Below are 25452 nucleotides of genomic sequence, written 5' to 3'. Positions count from 1 at the left end.
AAAAATAAATTGTTAACCAAAACTTAAATAATTAAATTTAAAGTTAAAAAAAAAGTTTTCATAAGAATTTTCTACTAAAACTATGGAAAATTCAATTGAAACAAGATAAATTGTCAGTTAACAAAATTACTTCCCGCAAAAAAAATAAATTAAAAAAAAAAATAATAAAGTTAAAAAATAGTTACATTTTCAAACCAAGTGATGAATTTTCAACTAAAATTGTAAATATTAAACTGAAATAGTTTCATTTTAATCCAGCAAGATAAATCTTCAACGAAAAAGATGAATCTGTAACTAGAATAATTTATTTTTGACCAAAAAGATGAATTTTCAACCAAGAGGATTAATTTCTACTAAAAAATCTGAATTTTTAACTAAATAAGTTAATTTTTCAACCAACAATTAAATTTTCAGTCAAAAAATTAATCTTTAACCAAACACGTGAATTTTTACCTAAATTTATGGAATATTTAACTGATATAGTTACGTTTTCATTTTAAAAAGCAAAATAATTTTGAGCTAAAATAGAAACAGATTTTGAACAAAATGGTTCAGTTTCAGTAAAAAATTTAAGAAGATTAATTTGTAAAAGATAAGATAATTTTCTACCAACAAAATCGATTTTTAACAAAATATGTGGATGTTGAACTAAATATTCGAAGTTTAAATTTAAAAAGACAAATTTTCATCCAAACTGTTGAATTTTGAACAAAAAAATATCAATTTTCAATCAAAAATGGAAGAGGCTTTATTTGTTTTTATCATTTTTATCGAGTTCGAAGGGATGAAATTTTGGTTATTTCTTTTAAGTGGAAGAGACCATTTGTTTGTTTTTAACATTTTTATTGAGTTTAAATTGTTTAAAGTAAGATTTTTTTATTTTTTATTTTTATTACAAAAACGAGAAATTCTTTATTTTTAAAAACTTTGTTTTCTGAATTGGAAGAGAGAAATTTTGTTATCTTTAAGATTTTTTTACAGTTGGAAGGGGCGAAATGTCGATTCTCAATATTTTATAAATTGGACAAAGGATTTTTTTACACTTTTTAAATTTTTCTTTAGTTGGGAAGAAGGAAATCTTGGTTTCAATTTTTTCTGAATTGGAAAAAGCTTTTTTTAGATTATATAGGGTGTCTAAAAAGTCCCGGAACGGTTGGATATTTCATCAGGTAAAATATTTTTCAAACAAGTGAAGGTCATTCCTGAAGTAAATTTCAACGAGAAATTCAATGGTGACCTGCATTTTGATCTTGAAGTTGACCTTTATGGCTTTTTTAAGGTCAACTTTGTTTTTTTAAATGGAAACCCTTTTTTTACATCTGCAATCGATAGAGCGGAAAATTCTACGTTCAGGTACGTACCCAAGTCATAGGTCAATTGTAACGCTCAAGGTCAGTTAGAGGTTATTTGAAATTAACAAAGTTTTCCAAGAGGTCAGTGTAATTCCTGAAGTAAATTTAAACGAGGAATTCATTTATGAGCTCTGTATTGATCTTGGTTACAGCATTTTGAATATTGTAAAATCATAAGGAAATTTTTCATTAAAGGTTCCAGGTGTTCTGGTGAGGATTCTGTTCCTCCCCGAAGAGTTGTACAGTCCTATACTGTTTTTCGATACCTCAGTCAATACCTGAGTCAATACCTAAGGCGATACCATAAGTCCTATATCGTTTCTTCATACGAATATTACGAATCGAAACTAAATTTACGTATTACGAGTACATACTTTCTATCTTTCGCTAAAAGATTATTATAGCGCAAGCTCAACTTTCTGAACGAGAGAGGGTATCTGTATTAATGATGCGTGGTTGGGGAGATCGAGTTCCATCTTATGATCAAGTTCGTTTGCTTTTTAATCGCACTTTTCCTAATGGAGAAGGGTTAAATCCTATCTCAAAATCAACAATTGAAAGAACTGTAAGGCGCTTTGTGAATCGTGGACCTATCAAGGACCTTCAGAGAACTGGTCGGCCAAAATCTGCAGGATCTGAGGAGATGCAGATGGACATAGCCCAAGCATTTGTTGAAAACCCACATCTTAGTTAACGTTGAGCTAGTGCTGAGCGTGACGTTGCTCCTGAGACAGTGCGAAATATTTTAAAAAGCATTAATTTCCATCCTTAAAAAGTTCATCTGGTACAAGAGCTCAATGAAGGCGATCCTGATCGTCGGGTTGAATTTTGTGAAATTATGATGGACAGAACTGATAGAGATCCTCTTTTCTTGTACAATACAGTATTTTCAGATGAATCTACTTTGACTTTAAAAGGTGAAGTTAACAGGCAAAATTGTAGATGTTGGTCCGACACAAATCCTGATTGGATGTTGGAGAGTCACACACAATATCCACGAAAGATTAATGTTTGGGCCGGTATCTTGAATGATACATTGATAGGCCCTTTCTTCATCGATGGTAATATCAATACCCGTGCATATGAAGAGTTTCTCAGAAACCAAATTGTACCAAGAATAAGGGAGATTACAGGCGATAATTTTGAAAATATTTGGTTCCAGCAGGACGGAGCAGCGGCTCATTACGGTAGGGAGGTTCGAGCATATTTAGATACTCAGTTCCCTCAAAGGTTGGTTGGAAGAAGGGGTGAAATCGAGTGGCCTGCTAGATCTCCTGATCTGACGCCTCTCGACTATTTTCTTTGGGGTTATTTAAAGGGCAGAGTATACTCAACGCAACCGCAAAGCTTAGATGAATTGCAGAATCGGATTCTGCAACAGGCTACTTTGATTGATAGTGAGATGGTTCGTAATGCTGTAACTCATTTTTACAATCGCATAGCTTCTTGTCAAGAAGCTGAAGGTTTTCGGTTCGAACATCTTCACTGAAGCGTGAGAGGCAAGGGGACTCACGCTAATCAAGCACCCCAAAGGGAGCAGAATTTACTACGTCCACGTCGCTGTTCCTGGATAATGCTAAACGTAAACGTAAACTGTTTGGAAAAAACCTTGAAAAAAACCATGAAGGTTAACTTCAAGGTCAAAATGAAGGTCACCATTGAATTCCTCGTTGAAATTTACTTCAGGAATTACACTGACCTATTGGAAAACTTTGTTAATTTCAAAAAACCTTTAACTGACCTTGAACTTTACAATTGGCCTATGACTTGGCTACGTACCGGAACGTAGAATTTTCCGCTCTATCGATTGCAGATGTAAAAAAGGGGGGTTTCCATTTGAAAAAACAAAAATGACCTTCAAAAAGCCATGAAGGTCAACTTCAAGGTCAAAATGAAGGTCACCATTGAATTCCTCGTTGAATTTTACTTCAGAAATGACCTTCACTTTTTTGAAAAATATTTCAACTGAGGAAGTATCCAACCGTCCCGGGACTTTTTAGACTCCCTGTATAATTGTTATTGCGTAGAAAGGGACGAAATTTTTTATTTTTTTTATTTTCTGTATTGGAAGAAAGCATTTTTTCTTTTTAACAGTTTTATGAAGTTTAAGGAAAGAATTTTCTATTATCAATTTTTTCTAAATTGAAATATGGAATTCTTAATTTACAACACTTTTATTAAATAAGAAGGGAGGAAATTTCGGTTTAAAATTTTTAACTGGGGAAAATTGGCTACAAAATATTATTTTCAGTTGTATATGATACAAAATTAGAACAAATTAAGTTTGATTTTAGTAATATGAGATCTAATCTCATAGATAAATATAAACATGATTTCAAGTTAAATAAATCAAAGTTGGTCAATTCTGATCTTTTCTCTCATATAAAAAAGTAAAAAACAGACTTTCACTTCTTAAATTTGAAAAACTAGCTATAAAAAGCTGAAATAAGATAAAAAATTAACAAGGAGGTATTTTTGTAGACATTTTTCCAGGGACCAATTTTTCTTTCATGATTTTTTATACCTGGTTTCCTTTTTGATAAAAATTGTAAAAACTAGAGGAAAAAAAACCAAAATATCCACCTTTCCAACTCAACAAAAGTCTTTAAAATACGAAAATTTCCTCTTTCAATTCAGACAAAAATTTTTTATTCTTGCGATCACTTCAATAAAGATGTTGAATAGAAAAAAGGCCTCTTCCAATTCAGACAAAAATAAAACAAATTAGATCCTTTCTAACTCAATAAAAATGACAAAGATAAAAAACAGCCTCTTCCAATTCAGAAAAAATTTCAAACCAAAATTTCCTCCCTTCCAACTCAAAAAAAACGGTTGAAACTAAAAAATCATCCTTCTTTAAATTCATAAAATATTGACAACCAAAATTTCCTGCTTTGCAGGAAATAATACAGAAATAATCCCTCTACCAACGTAACAGATTTTTTTAAAAATATGATTGGCCTCTAACGAAATCTTAAAAATATAAAATGTTTCTCTGCTAATTCAGCAAAAATTAAAATTTCCTAGTTTCAGACTCCATAATGATGATAAAAATACTAAAATTGTTGGCCTTTAACTCAATAAAAACGTAAGAAAAAAACAAAACAGTTCCTCTTCCAGGTCGAGTGAAAAATCAAATACCAAAATTTCTCTCTTTCTCTTAAATTCAGACTGATGAAATTCAAACTTTTTTAAAATATGAACCCTTGAAGTTGAATTATTTTTATTTTTATTCGTTTCAAGTTATTAATTGCTTAATTGCTATTTATGCATCAAAATTCAACACTTTCACTAAGAAATTAAACATTTTTAATAATAATAATAATAATAATAAAACATTTATGTGGTGAAATGTTGTCACAGGCTTATACTGCCCAATATGTCGAAGGCATTTTTGGTTAGGCATTTATTATTATTATTATTATTATTATTATCAACCTATTATTTTGAAGTTATTTAGTAATTTTTAACAGTTTATAATTATTAAATTTTCGTAGTTAAAAGCCGTTTTATTAATGAATAAATGATTTCATACTTAAACATTGTAACCATTTAATGTAACATTAAAAAAAAGTTAAAATGGAACTTACTTTGAATTAAATGATATCAAATGATTTCGTAGCCACCCTGAAATTGAACAATTAAAAAAATATTTTGCAAAAAAAGATAAATAACTAAAAGAAATGCTCACTTCATATTCTCTGCTAGTTAAGAACTTGATGAGAACATGTTTGAGGTATTCAAAATTGACGTCGTCTTCTCCAGAATTGTTTTGCTTGGCAGTGACGGTTTTGGACGAACTGAGACTCAACACAGCCGCAGAAGTTTCAGCATCACTATCTAATGAAGAAGACGGTACTCTCAATTCCCTTTGAAGAGTTTTTTTCATATCTGCTAACCGCTGCTGAAGAACCTTGATTGTCTATTTAAGACAAAAAATAGAAGAATTTCTAGCTTCTTTTTTTTAATCTTTTTTAATTATGGGCACTTTCTTTTAAGAAAATTAAAAAGTAGATTTTTTAATTTCAGACTTCACAACTAAAATGCTCTCAAAAAAGGGGAAATATAATGAATTTTCATGAAAGTAGGGCATTAAATTTGTTAGGATAAAATTGTTAGTAGGCACCAAACTGAACTCAATATGAAACGAATTTTACACCAAATATTCCATTTTTTAACTGAAGAGATAAATTTTCAAGTAAAATGATAAATCTTCAGACTAAAAAAAAATTCTTTCAACAAAATCTGTAGTTAATTTTTCAACCAAAGAGAAATTTTAATTGTTAAAAATCTTTCATCAATCAAATGAAATTTTAACAAAGTAGTACCACTTTCAAGCAGAGATGAATATGCAAAAAAATGAATTAAAAAAATAGCTTCACCTTAAAAAAAGTTAATTTTCGTCCAAAAATGGAATAGTTATATTTTCAGTTAAAAAATAATTTTCAACCAAATAAAGACGGATTTTCAACAAAATAGTTAATTTTTTTAACAATTTGATAAATTTTTAAATGCAATAATCAATCGTCAACCAAAAAAATCAATTTTGAATGCATAAAGTAGTTCCACTTTCAACCAAGTATAATGGAAATTTAACTAAAAAAGATCAATTCTTAAGGAAAACTGTATTAGTTGATATTCCAACCAAAAACTATTTTTCTTTTATAACAAAAACAGTTAAATTTAACCAAAGAAGACACATTTTCAACAAAATAGATCAATTACCAACCAAAGGAATGAATCCTCAACCCAAAAACTAAATTATTAACAAAGTAATTAGACCTTCAAAAAAGCATAGTTGAATTTTCAACAAAAAAAAGAATTTTCATACAAAAATATTAATTTTAAACACAAAAATATGAATTTTTAAATAAAAAAAGGTTGATTTCAAAAAAAAAATTTTAACTTTAAACAAAATACATCGATTTTCCACAAAATAGTTCAATTTTTAACTAAAAATAAAAAGAATAGTCCACAAAAAAGGGAATATTTATATTTTAAGTTGAACAATCTTTCATAAAAAATACGAATTTTTAAAGAAATAGTTCCAGTTTAAACCAAAGAGATAAATTTTCAACCACATAAGCAATTGTGTTAACAAAGTAGATCAACATTCAAACAAGCAATCGAATTTCCACCCAAACGAGATGAATTTAAAAAAATGTAATAGTTGTTATTTAAAGCCAAATCGATTTTTAATTTAATTTTTAAAAAACAATTAAATTCAATAAAAAAATATTTATTTAAAAAAATTGAATCTTCAAATAAAACAGGTTAGATTTCAAAGTAGCAAATTAATTTTCAACCAACAAATATTCACTTTATACCATAAAAAGTGAGTTTTCAATCAAATGGTAAAATTTTTAACCGAATGATTGAATTTTTAACCGAATGGTTGAATTTTTAACCGAATGGTTGAATTTTTAACCACATGGTTGAAACCTTTCCCTACTAGTTGAATTTTTAACTACTAAGATGGATTTTTCAATAAAAAGTTCAATTTTCAGTTACAAAAATCAATTTTCTTCAAAAAAAAGAAGAATTTTCAACAAAATAGTTAAATTGTTAACTAAAGGGATAAATTTTCAACCAAACAATCAATTTTTTTAAGAAAGTAGTTCAACCTCAATTAACCAATTGAATTTCTTACCAAAAAAGATAAATGTGTAACGAAAAATGAATTAGTTGATATTTCAATAAAGAATGATTTCAATTTTAAATAAAAAATAGTTCAATTCAAATAAAAAGATGAATTTCCAACAAAATAGTTAAATCACTAAACAAAAGAGATACATTTTCAACAAATTAGTTTATGTTTCAAGCAAAAAATACGAATTATCTAAAAATAGTTCAATTTTCAACTAAAATTATGAATCTTCAATCAAAAAATGTGAATTATTTATTTCTTCAAACAAAAAAGGAATTTAATCTAAAATAAATACTTAAATACAACCCAAAAATACGAATTTCTAACCAAATATTTAATTTTTCAACTAGGAAAAATCGATTTTTAATTTAAAATATCAATTTCCAACCAAAAAAGAAATAGTCCATTTTTGGATTAAAAAATTAAATCTCAACCACCAAAAAAACTAATTTTCAACACATGGTTTAATTTTCAACCGAAGAGATGAATGTTCAACTACAGTGATAAACTTTCAACAAGAAAAAATTAATTTTTCACTAAAAGAGTTTCAAATTCAATCCAAAAGATGACTTTTGTTACCAAGAAGGATAATTTTCTAAAAATGTAACAAATGGTTGAATTTTCCACGAAAATAATAGAATTTTCTACACAAAAATACGAATTTTCAACATAAATAATTGTGTTTTCACGCCAAAAAGCCGAATTTTCTACACAACAGTTACATTTTCATAAAAAAATTAATATTGAACCAAATAGTTAAATTTTAAACTAAAAACGGTCAATTTTCAATCAAAAATTTAATAGTTAAGTTTGAAGTTTAAAAAATTTATTTGTAACCAAGAAAATCAAATTTTCAACCAAAGAGATGTATCTTGCACTAATAAAATGTTTGTTCAAGTAGTTCAAATTTCAACTCAGTGGTTGTATATTCAACCAAAAATGAAACATTTAAATTCTCATTAGAATTAAAATAATTTTCACAAAAAAAAAAAACGAATGTTGAAAAAAATGATTTTTTAACAAAGTAGTCGATAATTCAACCAAGAAGTTGAATTTACAGCAAACAAAAATATTATGAACAAAAAATGTAATAGTTGATCTTTTAACCGAAAACTATTTTAATTGAAATTTAAAAACAGTTGAATTTAACCAAAAAATTAAAAAATGACAGCACACCAAAAAAAATAATTTTCCACAACGAAAGCTGCATTCTCAACCGGTAAAGATAAATTTTGAATAAAATAGTTAAAATTGCAAATACAAAGATGAATTTTTAACAAAAAAGTTTATTCCGATCCTTGAAAACTTTTTGAAATCTTGTACTTTCCGTGAAATCTTTTGGAATCTTTTTAATTTTTTGTAAAATATTTGAAATCTTTGGTCAAATGTTTTGAAATCGCAGAAATCTAGTTACCTACAACGTCTTTAAAATTGTTGGGAAAGTTTTGTAAAACCTGAAATCTTTGTCAATTATTTTGAAATATTTGTGAAATTGTTCTTAAATCTTTGTTTTGGAACCTTTTTTATTCGTTAAAATCATTGGGTTATTTGCAATTTTACAATTAGTGAAATCTTTTCAAATCTTCTAAGATGTTTTGAAATATTTTTAAATCGTTTCAAATATTTCAAATGTATTAAAATCTTCGAAATCTGGTGTACTGTACCCTTTTTCAAATGTTTTAAATCTTTTAAAAGTTTTAAAAGCTTAGTGATATTGTTGTAAAATATTTGAAATTTGGCGTACACGCCTTTTTTAAATGTTTTAAATTCGTGAATTCTTTATAAAATGTTCGAAATCCTTTTAAATATTTTAAAATCTTTGAAACATTTTGAAACCTTTAGAAATCTTTAGTAAAATGAGACCAAAGCTCATTCTAGTTCTGAATTAACATCGAAAATTTCAGCTAACAATTTTTATAATTTGTAAGTTGAATATCATAAAAAAATGTATACTTTATCATTCTATATTAGCGAAGACGAAAAAAAAACTTATATAATTAGTCACAACATTAAAATCTGTTAATTGCAATCTATGAGATAATTGGTAAAGTCTAGACAAAATTCCTAGAAATCTCTCTATTTATTCTGTAACGAATAAAAAATAATCAATTTTGATAAATACAAGATTTTTTAGTACCAAAATTTCATCTAAACGAGATGTTTCTTTCATTACAAAAGATTGAAATAACTTTTTGCATTTCAATAAAATAACTGTTTTAAAAAGACAAAAAAATTAATTCAAGGTTCTCGTGGAAAATTCAAGGAGATTTCCAGGTTTTCAAGGTTTTCAAGGTGGCTGAATACCCTGAAATATGACTTTAACAAAATAGTTAAATTTGCAACAAAGATTTTTAATTTTCTACAAAGAAAGGTGGAATAAAAAATCATTTTCAACCAAATGATCGTATTTTGTAACCAAAAAGTCGAATTAAAAAAAAAAAACAATTTCCTTATTGGGTTCAATTAATTCAGTTTGCATTTAGGCAAAAAAGGGAAAGTTTCTTAAAAACAGGGCCAAAAAAGAAATTCTCTTTAAAACAGGGGGAAAAACCTTACCTTAGTTTTCTCTTGAAGTTGTTCCTCCATATCCAAAAGACTATCCTTAAGTGCCTTTTCATTTCCCTCTAATCTCTCTCTCAATCGTTCAGTTTCTTCTAATTCTTTCAACCTCCGAGTTGTCTCTTTTTGTACCCTGGAAGACTCCTCCACGTCTTTTTCCTTAATTTTCAACATTTCTTCTAACTTTTCGACTTTACTCTGAAGTTCAATATTTTCAACCTCCTGCCTTCCACTGTCTTGTTTCGAGAGTTGCATTTCTTGAGAAATCCGGGCAATTCTCAACAAAGCAGAGTCTTTTTCATCCCTCTCTTTTTCCAAACAGACTCTCAAAGTCGCTGATGAAATTTTTTCCGATTCTAGATTGTCCCTCAAACGAGCCAATTCCAAGTGCAAGGAGGAATTGTTCGACTTCTCTCCTTCGAAGGCTAATCGCAGCCGGGATAATTCAGATTTTGTCGATTCAAATTTGGAAGTCACTTCCTCGATTTCAGATTTCAAATCACTTATTTCTCTCGAGGAAGATTCCTGTGGAAAATAATATCATGCAGTAATCGAAGTATTTCTAATTTTTTAAACTTACTTTATCTTAACAAATTTCACTCAGTATATTTATTTTTAAATAAAAATAAAAATAAAGTAAAAATTTCAAAATTCATCTGTATTTCAAAATCAAACCGATTGAAATATTAAAGCATTCTCATTTTAAAATGTGTGAAAGAAATCTTTGGAAATTTAATTTAAAATTGATTCATAAATGATATACTTAATTATTTCTTTCATAATCGTCAGTGAATTTTAAAATGATAAATTCAAGGATTTCAAAATCAAAAGCTTCGACACTGAAAACTTTAAATATTAAATTATAATTTGAAAAAAAAAATCCGACTGTAAAACGCTCTTTATGCAAACTCTAATTTCCTATCAATTGTGAGGTTTGTGTAAAGAATTGTATATTTATCTTAAAAGCCGTCCATAAACTACGTTACCAATTTTGGGCTATTTTTTACGTGAGCCGAAATTCTCTCAAAACAGGAGAAATAGGGTGATTTTTCACGAAAATAGGAGAATACATTTATTTAAAAAAATGAATTTTCAAGTAAGAAAAGTTAATTTTTAACAACGAAAAAAGGAATTTGAACAAAATGCATTAGTTTTCTAAAAAATAGTTGAATTTTGAACTTTAGATTATCAATTTAAACTTTCAACAAAAAATATACAATTTTAACAAAAAAAGATATTTTTTTACCAAACAGATTAACGTTTTTCCAAAAAAAGGCGGATTTGAAACAAAATACATAAATTTTCAACAAAAATTTTGAATCGTAAATCCCAAAATACGAATTATCTACAAACCAGTTATATTTTCAACTCGAAAATATGACTTTTCAAGAAAAAGCTAGATTTCTAATCAATATTTTCGTTTTTAATTAAATCGTTGAATTTTCAACCAAAAATATAACTTTTCTACTAGAATGATGAATCGTCAACAAAAAAAAATTGTTTGTGAAAGTAGTTTAATTTTCAACCGTAATAGCTGAACCCTCAACCAAAACAGATTAATTTTAAATCAAAAAGTTTTATTTTTAACCAAAAAGGATGAATTTTCTACCAAGAAGGTTATTTTTCTACCAAAAAGAACAATTTTCAACCAAATAGTTAACTTTTCAAGTACAAAATATCAATTTTAAATTAAAAATAAGCATTTTCAATCGGAAATGGAATTGTTACATTGTCAGTTTAAAAAAAATGAACGCTTAAACAACAAAAAAATAATTTTCAAGAAAACAGTTGAATTTCAACCAAAGAGATGAATTTTTAACTAAAATAATGAATCTTCAATAAAAAAAATTAATTTTCAACAAGAGATTTTAACATTCCATTGTCCATTGTTCCATTGTCTACCAAACTGTTTATTTTCCATGAAAAAAAAACAAACAAATTATCTACAAAATAGTTTAATTTTAAACCCAAAAATATGAATTTTCAACTAAAGTTATTAATCTACAAGAAAAAAAATTCAAGTAGTTACTTCATCAAATAAAAAAGATGAATTCTCAACGAAAAATGTAATATCAGATATTTAAAACAAAAAAGAATTTTAATCTGAAATAAAAAACACTTAAATTCAACCAAAAATGAAGACATTTCAACAAAATAGTTGAATTCTCAAACAAGAAGACAAATTTTCGGCTAAAAAAGTCGAATTTCCAACCAAAAAGTGCATTTTTCAACTAGAAAAGGTCGATCTTCAATTAAAAATATAAATTTCCAACTCTGAACCAAAAGATAACTTTCTTTTTCCAAGAAAATATTTCAACCTTCAACCAAGTGTTGAATTTTTTACCAAATGGTTGAATTTTCTACGAAAATAATAGAATTTTCTATCTAAAAATACGAATTTTCAACAACAACAAAATTCTTAAATTTTAACCAAAGAGATGCACCTTGCACTAAAAAAATTTTTTCTTTAAGTAGTTCAAATTTCAACTAAGTAGCTGTATTTATAAACGAGAAGATTAATTGTTCAGCAAAAAGACGAATTAACAAATAAAATACATTACTTTAACAGCAAAATGCTAAATTTTTAACTAAAGGCGATAAATTTTCAACAGAGACAGGAATAGTTCAATTTTCCTTTAAAAAATTAATTTACAATGAAAAAAAAGAATTTGCAAGAAATGAGTTACATTTTCAACCAATAAAATGAATATGAGTTGCAACAAAATAAATAAATTTCCAAACAAAAAAGTCAAAATGAAGAAAATTAATTTTAAACAAAAAAAAAAACGAATTTTAAACAAAATCATTCAGTCTTCAACCAAATAGTAGATTTTTTAACCGAAATATATAAAAGTAGATTTTTTAATTTAAAAACATTTACTTTCAATTAAATATAGATGGATTTTCTAATTGGCCTATATTAATTCAGATCACATTTAAGTGAAAAAAAAACAAGAAAAGGGGGAAGTTTCTTCAAAACAGGGAAAAAAAGAATTCTTTAAAATATAGGTGAAGAGGGGAATATGAAAAAGAATTTGAAGCCTGAAATATAAATAAATAATATAATACATACTAAATATTATTAAAGTTCATAACATAACTTCCACTGCCCCCCCCCCTCTGTTAAAAACGATAGTTTATGGAAGGCCCCTTAACGGTACATACAAAAATAACAATAAAATGAATACAAATATCTTTTTTAATTGAGTAAATTAAATTCATCAACAAATTATCAGCATCCTAAATCGCCTCTAAATACCGCGAAAGCATAAACGCACATCAAATGATGAAAAAAATCTCGGAATCCTGTAAGAAAATCAAATAGTGAATAAAAAGCTGAGCGGGGAGGAGAATTAACGGAAAGGTAAAAAATAAGCGATAAGAAATAATACTTAGTTTTAAATGTTCTCACTTTATTCTTGAAAAGAAAAGTACATATGATCAGATCGTACATTAAAATTCTAATAACAACTTCTAGTATCCGTTACGAAAACAGTATAAATAAAGGAATAGAAAATGTAAAAAGGACATTGAATAGAATAATAAAGTCTGTAAACATGCTTAAATAAGCAAAATAAAAAAATGTGCCTTTGGAATGTAAGATTGTAATAAACTAAAAAAAGTGCATCAAGCTTCAAGCATTTTTCTGCCATGCAATAACGACAAATCGTGTCACAGTGGATTTTGGTGGAACCTTACGACTTTACAAATACTGGACTCAGGTGCTAGAACTTATTTTCGAAATTAGTTCAACATCAATCTGAAAATAATTATAAAAAACGGCCTCTTCTCTCAAACAAAAACGATAGAGCAGTGATGTATTTTTTTCAAAACTGGGTCTTTGGTATTAATTCAATCGCAAAATCAAGGTAGCCACTTTATCTGAGAAATAAAATTTCTGGCCATTTCTCATTTATTCACAATAAAAATTTTGTTCCTGTTCCAATTTTCCTATCGGAAAGCGCCTGAAAGGGAAAATTTCGTGATGCAAGTTGCTCTAGTAAGAATTACAAAATTCTCATTTAAAAATAAAAAAATCTCAGTCATTTTTCACTTTCTAAATCCAGTGGCCACCCTGAATTCAATTTACACCCTACAGATTACTAGAATCTAAATATCATGAAAAACGATATACTTACGGGCTAATATGCTGAAAAATTAAGTCATTTGACTAGTTATTACAATCAAGAACTTAAAATTTAAGAAATTAAATTCACAGTGAATTAAAATTCTAATTTCCTTTTTAAAGTTCATCATTCAAATTAAATGACGAAATTCTTGGAAATTAACAAAATCAACGACCAAATTTAAGAAAAAAAATTAAAAGAATGAGAAGTCATCCTGCAAATTCACATCTTTTTTTTTTGTCTTCTTTTTTTAAATCACAACAGACTTCAAAGGGCAAAAAGGCACTAAACACAGGAGAAATGCAGTGATTTTTCAGAAAACTAGGAGTATAATTTCTTTAGAAAAAACATGTTGGCACCATATTCCTAAGATTTGAAATTTCAACTCAAAAATATGAATTTTCACCAAAAGAGTTAAATTTTTAATCAAAGAGTTGAATTTTTGACCAAATAATTAAATCGTTTTAAAAAAGAAGGAATTTTCTATCTAAAAAGAAAAATTTTCAACAGCACAGTTTATTTTAAAGTTTAAAAGAAAACTGTAATAGTTGATATTTCAACAAAAAAAGATTTAAATGTTAAATAAAAAACAGTTTAAGTCAGCCAAACAAAAAATGTTAAAATAAAAAAAAATCAAATCTTCAAACAAAACAGAGTAGTTTTTAAAAGGCAAATGCATTTTCAAGCGAAAAAGATGAATTTTGAACAAAATAGTCGAATTTTTAACTAAATAAATGAATTTTTAACTAAAAAGTTGAATTTTCAGCTATCAAGATGAATTTTCAATAACATATTTTATTCGAAAACAAAGAAAACGAATTTTCACGAAAATATTTTAATTTTCAACAACAAATTTAAATTTTGAGAAAAAAACCAATTTTCAACCAATAAAAAAAGAATATTCAACAAAATTGTTACATTATCCACAATAAAGATGATTCTTCTACTAAAAGATGAATTTTAAATCCAAAACCACTAATTTTCTTCCCGAAAGGACGAACGGTCAACCGGAAACATAATAGTAGATTTTTCAACGAAAAATAGTTGCATTTTTTATTGGGTTCTATTAATTCAGTCCACATTTAAGCGAGAAAATAAAAGAAAGGTGAGAAAAAAAATGTGGGCGAAAAAATTGTGTTCAATGCTCATGCATTGTTCATCAAAATGCTGGTAGATTTTTTGTAAATGTTTTTCGATTAATACTTTAAAAAGTTTGCCTACTTTTTATTTCCTCTTCATTTATTTTTTGTTAATTAGTCGCTGAGTTTGTACTTTTCCCCCGAATTTCGTAGTTAAATAAATACCTTCTGAATAATAATAATAATAATAATAATAATAATAAAAATCTCTATGTCCACAGTTTTAAATAAAAATATGTTTTCTTGCTCTTTTTGTTTGTTAACAGGGTAGCCATTTTTGTAACCGAAAAAAATTATCGGTTCTTGTTTGCAAAAATTTTAATTCAAAAGTTTAATAATGCACCGTTTATGCGATCAAAAGCTTCTAATCATAATAGCTTTCGTTCTAAAGGCTTCAAGGAAACTTTAGCTCAAAACGGAACATTCAAAATGATAAAATATCAATTTGACAAGTTTGTCAATTTTATCATCAAAAAAATTCCCGTTTTTTTTATCGGTCATACGAATAAAAATAGTTTTCGATTATTACAGACTTCAAAGCTCAAAATCCTCTAAAACAGGGAAAATAGGATGAATTTCATGAAAATAGGGGCATGAGTTCTTTTAAATTAAATAAGTATATTAAAGTTACAGAAGAATGGACGTGATTTTAAATCTGGAAGCTGTCATTTATTCTTGTCGCCACTTTCAGGTACCATAATAAATTTAATATGAAATTATCTAAATCTTTAAGATTTCAAGTCGAAATATATTCCATTTTCAATAAAACAGTTGAATTTTCTACAAAAAGAAATTTATTTTCAACAAAAGACTTTAGTTTAAGGCGTTTAAGACTAGAAAGTGGACATTTTTAAGAAAACAAATGACTTTTAAACATGAAAAGATGAATTTTCAAATAAATAATATAAACCTTCATCAATGAGCTAAATTTTCAAGCTAAAAAAAAAAGCAGCATTTTGGATTTTTCATAAAAAATTACGAATTTTTTTAAAAACATACATTTTTAACCCGGAAACATGAATTTTTAACAAAAAAGTTTGTTTTCAACCAAAGAGTAAAGTTTTTTACCTAAACACACATTTTAATGCCAAAATACGATTTTTGCAACAAAAATGTTTAACTTTTAATCAGACAATATAATTCTTAAAAAAAAGTTCATTTGAACAAAACCGTTGAACTTTTGATCAAATAGTTACATTTTCAAGCCAAAAACATGAATTTTTTAAAACGAACTTCACTTATCAACCTGAATAGGTCAATTTTTAACAAGAACTATCATTATCAACCAAGAAAGATGAATTTTCTAAGAAAAAGTCAATAAAAACAAAAAAAATAATTTAGAAAAAAAGTTGCAATTACAACCAAATAGTTAAATTTTCAAGTCAAAAAGACAAACTTTTCATAAGAAAGTTGAATTTAAAAAAAAAGTTCATTTTTAACAAAATTCCAAGAAATTTTCTACCAAAAGAGTTGAATTTTCCACCAAAAAGGAAGACTTTGACAAAGTAATTAACTTTTTACTAAAACAATTACATTTTCAACGAAATAGTTATTACAAAAAAAAAAATACTTCAATTTTCAGTTAAAAAATAATGTTGAAACAAAAAAAGGAGATTTGAAGAAAATACTTACATTTTAAAACAAAACTAATCAATGTAAAAAAATCAATAAATTGTTAACTTTTTATCGAAAGAAGTGAATTTGCAGCTAACAAAATAAAATTATAACCAAAAATTGAATAGTTCAATTTTCAGTAAGAAAAAAATAAATTTGAATAAAAAAAAGAGATTTAAACCAAATATTTAAATTTTCAGCCAAAACTAGTGAATTTTCAACCAAAAAGAGGAATTTTCAACTGAAACTTAAATTGCTATTAAAAAAATATATGTGTAACAAAGTTGTTAAATTTTTAACCAAAGAAATGATTTTTTAACCAAAGTAAATGAATTTGCAAACAAGAAGTATTTTCTTTTAAAAAAAGTGAATTTTCAAACACATATTTGAGTTTTCAAATAAAAAAATCAATTTTCAAGACGGAAAAGACAAATTGTTAAAACATTAGGTAAATTTTCAACCGAAAAATGATTTTTGAACGAAAGATTAATTGTTAAGCACAATGATTAATTTTAAATCAAATGATAGGAATTTTGAATCAAATACATAAATTTGCATCCAAATGGTTGATTTTTTAATTAAAAGAGGCGAATATTCAAACAAAAATTCCATGTTAAATTTTCAGTTAATCAATTTTTAACGATTTATTTTAAACCAAAGAGACGAATTTTGAACAAACAGCGTAAAATTTAATAGTTGATATTTCAACCAAAAAATATTTTAAATTAGAAGCCGTTGAATTTAACCAAAATGGACGAATTTTCAACAAATCATTTAATTTTTCAAATGAAAAAGATCAGTCTTTAAGATAAAAAATAAAACAAAAACAAATAAAAGACAGATTGTCAACAAAATAGTTAAATTTTTAACTAAAGAGAAGAAACTTGAACCGATAGAATTTTGATTCTAAAGCAATCGTTATTTAATTTAAAATTGTTTTATTTTTTTATTTCTCCCTATAAAAAAGGGATAACTGTTCAAAACTCAAAAATTTAAATATTAATATTCAACTAAAAAAAAGTTTAAAAAATGAACTCTTAAAGTTCGTCAAACTAAATGCTATTTTAGTCGCTTTAATATAATTATCATCCTATTTGTTTCGAATTTTCGTTGAATTACACAGAATCTATATCTGTTAAGGGTTAATTTTTATAGATTTTGAGATGAGGAACAATTTTGAACTATGAATTGCTATTCCTACATAGTTTTGTTTTCGGAAAAATGAGATTTCCAATTGTTGAAAATGATATTCCTTCGATTTTAGAGATAAAAACCACTTTTTCTCTACTTTAAAGTTCAGGGACCTTAATAATTGCAAGTAAAACATTTTTTGAATAGTCAGTGAACCAAAAACAAACGTTTTTAAAAATAAAATTTTATAATTCGTTAATCTACATGCTATTTTAGTCGATTTTCATCGATTTTTTCTATATTTTTTCAATAGATTTCAGGAAGTTAAACAATTTTAAACTCTAAGTTGCTATTCATATTTTGCGTCATTTTCGAGAAAAATGAGATTTTTTATTGTTAAAAATGGAAAAATCTTTGTTTCTCAAAAAACGCGCAGTTCGATTTTTTTCTTGTTTGGCTCAAACTAACCGGGATTCTTACTATTTTTTTTACTGAAAGAACGTTTCAAAGTACATGTTTTCAAACGTATTCCCTATTTGATAGCAAAAAATATTTTTAAAAATTCCAAATCAAAAGCCAAAGGTCTTGAATGAAAATTCTGTCGGTTGAGGTTTCTTCTCTTTGGTTAAAATTTTAACTATTTTGTTGGAAATTTGTCTTTGATTTGTTTTTGTTTTATTCTTTGTCTTAAAGACTGATCTTTTTCATTTAAAAAATTAAATTGTTAAATGATTCGCAAGTACTTTCGTGTTGAACCTAATCGAGGCTATCCGTGGCTACTTTTATATAATAAATTTGAATTTTCGCACAACTCGTGCATACTCGAAAATAGGGGAAAGAGTGTACAGTCTGCGATTAAAATTTTGTTTCTTCCTCGATAAATATTTTTACATTTATTTTTTACCATTAAGAACCTTCTATATGCTGCTGTTGAAATTAAAACTCTGCATTATTTTATTAACTTTAAGGTTTTTTTTGTTGGGAAATTTAAAAAAAAAATCCCGATTCAGTGGCCACCCTCTTAAATGATTTTTTTAGAGGGCAAAGTGTAAATATCTATCTCAGTCGTGATGTAAAAATGTAGAAATGTAGAAAGATTCGAAGCTGAACAATTCTGAATGTGTGCCACACAGTCTTGTTTTTTTGTCCCAAAGATGTTCTAGCCCATGCATCATCACTGTGAATCACGGTAACTCACAATTTGAAGTTTAAACTCCTCGACCTCGTCATCGACGTTGGCCCGGAGCTCTTTCAGTTCCGTGGCCATCTCGTCAATGTCCTCTGCCATGCGCAAAAGCTTGGCGTCTTTCGTCGCCATTACAACATTGTTCACCTCAATTTCTGCCTCGAGTTGCTTCACCTTTTGCTTCAACTTCTCCCTTTCCTCCTCAACTCGCCTCCTCTCGAGGCCCTCCTCGCCAGCTTGTCTGCAGAGTCTTCCAACCTGGGTTTCCAAGCTGGAGATCTTGCCAGACCAGCTGGTTTTGATTTCGGAAAGGTGAAGATGAGCCTCCTCGAGTTTCCTCTCGAGGAATGTTCTCTCCCTCATCAAATCTGCCACTCTCTCATCAACAGTTACATCATCGCTAGATTCTAGGGCCACTCTTTGTTCCAGGACGAAGACTTTGTCCTTCAGGTGACGCACTTCTTCCTCCTTTTGTGCCAATTGTCTTGAAATATCAACTCTTTCCCGATGCGTAGAATGGATCAATGATTCCATTTCATCCTGAAAAAAAAGGTTTTAATGTGAGGAATACCAAGAAATAAACGAAAGGGTTATTCCAAATCATTTGGAATTACCCTTTTGGATATTTTAATTCAGCGAAATGATGCCAAAGATAGAGAAAAGTCTTGTGATTCATTATGCAGCCGATTTTAACGAATAAATTTATAGTTGGGTTAGCAGAGAATTCACTGTTATTTAGGAAAACTTTCAAGTGATTCTGAATTTTTCGGGATTAACTGACAATATTTTAATCCATTAAATTGACGTTCCATTACCGTTTTTGACTAATGGTTCCTGAAATCAACGAGATTTTCTATTTACGTTCACTATAGAAAATTGACAGGGTTGCTACAGAAGACTGATATCAAAATTCGATTCATTTTTCAGGTTTTTCAGGTCTACTTATGAAAAAAATTCGAGGTTTACTTTCTTCAGAAAATCCAGACAATTTAATTCATTTTAAAAATATTTTACTGATCCCAGACTAATTTACAAACAATTTCTTATATAATTGTTAATTAATGCAATTGTTAAGGGATTTTCGAAAATTACTGAATTCCAAACAAATATGTTTAATGTTCATGTAAAATTTCTTAAAAATCTGGAATAATTATAATCATATGGAGGAGTTGAATACTCGACTTTTAAGTGTACATCATATTTAAAGATTTCAAATGATATCATAAATATTTCGATAACTTCAAAATATTTCAGAAAAATTCAAGGATTTCGCACAAATTTTAAATATTTGGCACATGTTTCAAATATTTCAAAAGATTTTACTACGTTTCACAAAAGTTTCAAAGCTTTGAATGATTCCAAATTTTTTTTTAATTTCACAAATATTCCAGAAGATTTTAAAGGCGTCATAAATATTTCAAAAACTTCAAAGAATTTCAGAAAAGTCAAATATTTCGAAAAAATGTTAAGGATTTCGTAAATATTTCAATGATTTCACTGCGTTTCACAGAGGTTTCAAAGATTTTAATGATATCAGAATATTTCAAAGATTTAGCAAAGATTTCAATAGACTTCAAAAGACTTGAAGAGAATTGATAAAAAAATTGAAAAATTTCAAAATGTAATATATTTCAGAAGATTTCAAAGATTTCAAAAAATACCAAATAATTTTTAAAATTCGTAAACATTTTATATATTTTATCAAGATTTCGATAGATTTCAATAGGTTTTTAATATTTCAAAGATTTCAATGATTTAAAGGATGTCAGATGATTTAAAAGATTCCAAAATACTTCAAAGATTTCAAACGGTTTCAACGATTTAACAAAAAGTACAAAGATTCAAAAAGATTTTAAATATTTCAGATAATTTCAAAGATTTAACACAAATTTTTAAATATTTCATCAATATTTTAAAGATTTAAAAATATTTAGGAAGATTAAAAGATTTTAAATATTTCAAAAGGTTTCAACGATTTCACTAAGATTTTAAAGAGTTCAAATACTTCAGAGAATTTAAAAGATTTCAAATATTTCAAAAGAACTCAAAAAAATGTTTTAAAAGATTTCTGAATGATTTGATTAGATTTCACAAAGATTTTAAAGATTTCAAGGATTTTAATGATTCTACAAAGGTTTAAAAAAATATTACTAATACTTCAGAAGATTTCAAAGATTTAGAACAGATTTTAAAGATTTGAATAGATATCAAAAGATTTCATAAATATTTCAGAGATTGAAAATTATTTCAAAATATTTCAGAAGATTTGAAAGATTTGGCAAATTTTTTTATATATTTCAAATTATTGATCAATATTTCCACAAATTTCAGAACAGGTTAAAAATATTTCCCAGAGATTTCAATGATTTCAAAAAAATGCGCAAGTATTTCAAAGATATCACTAGACTTCACAAAGGTTTCAAAGATTTCATGATTTCAATGACTCCATAAAGATAAAAAAAAATCTAACAAAAATTTCACAACATTTCAAAGATTTAGCAACAATTCTAACGATTTTAATAGATAGATATCAAAGGATTTCATGAATATTTCAGAAGATTTCAAAGATTTCGCGATCATTTAAAAAAATTCGCAAATATTTCACAAAGATTTCAATTATATAAAAAACGTCATAAATATTTCAAAGATTTCAAAATATTTAACTAGATTATAATGATTCCACAAATACATATCAGAAGGTTTAACCGATTCATCAAAGATTGTAAGGATTTCCAAAAGTTTCAATAGATTTGGAAAGAATTCATAAATATCTCAAAGATTTAAAAAAAAATCATAAATATTGTAACTTTTTTTTTTAACTCATAAATATTTTCAATATTTTACAAAGATTTCAATAAATTTCAACACTTCAAAAATTTCAGATAGATGACAGACTGAAAAAATTTAAATTATTTCACCAAAATTTTCAAGAATTCAAAGATTTCGAAACATTTGTAAGATTAAAAAAATTGTTTTGAAGGTTCGTATTACAGATTTCAGGAGTTAAAAAATCGCCGTGAAGTACTAAAATAATTGTTAAGATTTTTAAATAGATGCGACTAAAAAAATTCTAGTCACTTTGGTGAAATATCATGATTTTTCTAGGTTTTCCATAACTTTTTTACAAATCCATTACTATTCTTGATCTCCCAGGTCTTCTAGGACTTGTAGCAACCCTAAGTGTATAAAGCTAAAGGTGATAAAATCAAATAAAAAAAATGAAGCAAGTGAAAAAATGAATGTAAATAAACCAAAAACCCCATTTAAAAAACTGAAAGCCAATTTTTTCCTCCACTCCTTTGTGATTTATATAACTTTAATCACCCGTAAGCTCTAAATAAAAAAGCATCCGTTATTTCAATTAATTTCATATATACAAAGTATTAGTATTAATATAATCACCAAAACTCAGCACGGGTCCATTGATATGATTTTTTTTCTCTCTTGGTTTTGTATCTGAGGTATCTTACAATTATTTTTCGATGGAAAAAACAAAATCTCCTCCGTCGGCGGTTTAGACAAAATCGATTTTTAGAGATATATGAAATCAAGTCAAAAGATTAAAATTCCGTTTTCATGAAAATCTTGATTCTCCGATTTGATTCTAAATTTTTTTCCTTATTTCTTGTTGTCAATATAATTATTGTAAGTAGAAAATCTAGGAATGTACTTATACCCATCTATCTCTTTGTTTCTACATAAAAATTTTTATCAGAAGCTGATGGTATTTTTAAAATACTAATGTTTATCTGTTCTAATTTTTTCGTTGGTATGGAAGAAGAATGAATATTTACCTCTTAAAATGTAAGAAATCCAGTTTTTTAACAAAATAAATCGAGATTAAAAATTATTGAGGGGAGCTTTTTATTTCCATGATTTCAAAAAATGTCCAAGATTTTACAAAGATTTAAAAAGATTTGACAAATATCTTAAATATTTCAAAATATTTTAGAAGATTTCTCAAAAATTTCAGAAGCTTTTAAAGATTTCACAATGACATCAAAATTATTTACAATTTTTTTAAATATTTCAGAATGCAAAATTTTTCGCAAAATTGTCAATGATTTCGCAGATTTTTTTAAAAATTATAATAGATTTCACAAAGGGTTTTATAAATTTTAATCATTTCACAACATTTTTTAAAATTTCACAAAACTTTTGCAGATTTCGTAAATAATTCAAAGAGTTCAAAAGATTTATATAGGTTTCACAAAAGTTTCAAATATTTCAATGATTGAAAGATTATTCAAATATTTCAGACATTTCAAAGGAATTCCAATATATCAAAAGAATTCAAAGAAGTTCTACGATCGAAACATACATACAAATTTTAAAGATTTCGCAACAATGTCAAAGATTTGAAAATATTTCGTAAAACCGCTAAAGATTTCGCGAATATTTTCAATATTTTAACAGATTTCAAAAATATTTCAGAAGATTTTAAAGATTTTAAACAGATTTTAAGAATTTCAAAAACATTCACATAGATTTTAAAGATTTCAATGGTTCAAAAAATGTCACAAATATTTCAAAAATTTCAAAATATTTTAGAAGATTTCGCAAATTATTTACAGACTTCATAAATATTTAATAGATTTCACAAAGGTTATACAGATTTCACAAATATTTCAAATATTTCAGAAGATTTCAAAGATATCAAAAGATATCAAAATACTTCAAAAATTTAAAAATATTTCAAAAGATTTCAACAATTTCACAAAGATTTCAATGACTTCATATAGATTTTTTTAAATTCCAAAGTTTTTCAAATATTTTAAAGATTTCATAAAAATGTCGAAGATTTAAAAGTATTTCGCAAAAATGTTGAACATTTCGTGAATATTTCAAATGTTTAAAAAGATATCAACGACTCTTATATTTGAAAACATTTCAAAGATTTTACTAAAATTTCCAAAGATTTCACAATGTTTTAAAACATTTCAATTGCTCACAAAGATTTTTCAAAAATTTCAAATAGATTACAAAGATTTTAACAGATATCCCCAAAAGGTTTTAAGGATTTCAATAGATTTCATAAACGGTTTTAAAGATTTCAAATATTTCAAAACATATCAATAGATTTCACAAAAGTTTCAAACATTTTAAATGTATTAAATATTTCAAAACATTTCAAAAAATTTACATTTTAAACATTTCAAAATATTTCAACGATTTCGCAAAGATTTCAATTACTGATTTTTAAATAATGCGAATTTTTTTAAAGATTTAGCGAATACTTTCAAGATTTAAAAGTATTTGAAAGATTTCAAACACTTAAAAACTATTTCAAATATTTCGCCAATGTTTCGCAAAAATGTTCAAAATTTTTCAAATATTTCAAATATATTACACAAATTTCAATAGATTTCACCAAAGGTTTTAAAGATTCCAATTAATTCAAAGATTTCACAGATAATTCAAATATTTTAAAGGATTTCAAACATATCAAATCATTTTAAAGATTTCCCAAGATTTCAACGATTTAACGAAGTCCTCATTGACTTAACATAGATTTCTAAAAATTGCATAAAGATATTATTATATCTATTATATTATTATTATATTATATAAATATATATTTTTCTTAATGTAAATATTTTACAACGATTTCACAAAGATTTCGCATACATTTCGCAAAAGTGTTAAAGTTTTCGCAAATATTACACAAAAATTTCGAAAGATATTAATAGATTTCGAAAATTTCGAAAATATTTCGCAAAAATGTTAAAGATGTTGCAAATATTTCAAATATATTTCAAAGATTTCACAAAGATTTTAAAGATTTCGCTAAAGATTCTACACCAAATTTCAAGAGTGATCGTCAAAACCCTTTATCATATTATTTTTATATCCAGATACAAAATCAAGAGAAACATTCCTGGCGTTCGCATCCTTTTCGGTTGAAGTAATTTCAATGGAACCGAGCACATTTCAGTAATGAACCACTAATTTTAAAATAGAAGAATAGCAGAGTAGCAGCTAAGCTTGAAAGACGTACCTCTAGCATCAGCGGTAGCAGCAGCATTTAGCGGAAATTACCGCTTGATCTGTTCTCCACTGCTCTTGTGCTTCAAACTTTTCAACCCTCGATGCCTTTTCACTCTTTTTAATTTTTCAACAATCCGAATTATTTCAAAACGTAAACCATCTATTTACTCCTCCGAATGTAAACAGAATCTTTTCATTTCAACGAAATAACACAAGGAACGCGGTTTTTAATTTTGTTAGTCATCACCAAATTTGGTTTGACTCACATAATAGACACAAAGAACTGATTATTCGTCAAGAGGATTAAAAACACCTTTTTCACGGAAACATGCACGAGTTAATTTTCGTTGTCAAGGTGGCCACTCAAACGTAAAAAAAAACATTGCCGGCTATTTCCTGGTTTCCGGGTCCAAAATTGCATTTATAAACGTTGAATTTTGAGCGCTTATAATCAAAATGATATAATACTATTTGCTTTATTACATAAATTTTAATTTGATTTTAGAACCATGTTTTCAGATTTCAGGCTTCACAGCCCAAAATACTCTTAAAACAGTAGAAATGGGGTTATTTTTAAAAAAAGGGCAATAATAGGAGACTAAATTCTTTTAAATAACATTTAAAAACATACCATATTCCTTAGATTTCAAGTCCAAACATATCGCATCTTCAAGAAAATAGTGGAATTTTCAACCAAAAAAAAAAAAAA

At 26.7% G+C, this 25452-nt stretch overlaps 1 protein-coding gene across 1 annotated transcript in view; it reads right to left on the bottom strand.

Annotated features, from left to right (window-relative positions):
- Nucleotides 1-25452, bottom strand: part of LOC117179718 (golgin subfamily A member 1) — a 44137-nt gene that overhangs the window by 3993 nt on the left and 14692 nt on the right. Inside the window, exons 5-7 of the mRNA XM_033371761.1 lie at nucleotides 18768-19295; nucleotides 9556-10083; nucleotides 5044-5274 (exon numbers count right to left, since the gene is read on the bottom strand). Coding sequence (XP_033227652.1) covers nucleotides 5044-5274; nucleotides 9556-10083; nucleotides 18768-19295 — 1287 coding nt within the window. The remainder of the gene's footprint in view (nucleotides 1-5043; nucleotides 5275-9555; nucleotides 10084-18767; nucleotides 19296-25452) is intronic.

Source organism: Belonocnema kinseyi, chromosome 9 (genome assembly GCF_010883055.1).
Source record: "Belonocnema kinseyi isolate 2016_QV_RU_SX_M_011 chromosome 9, B_treatae_v1, whole genome shotgun sequence".
Lineage (NCBI taxonomy): Eukaryota > Metazoa > Arthropoda > Insecta > Hymenoptera > Cynipidae > Belonocnema > Belonocnema kinseyi.
This window is presented reverse-complemented; position numbering and strand designations above follow the sequence as displayed.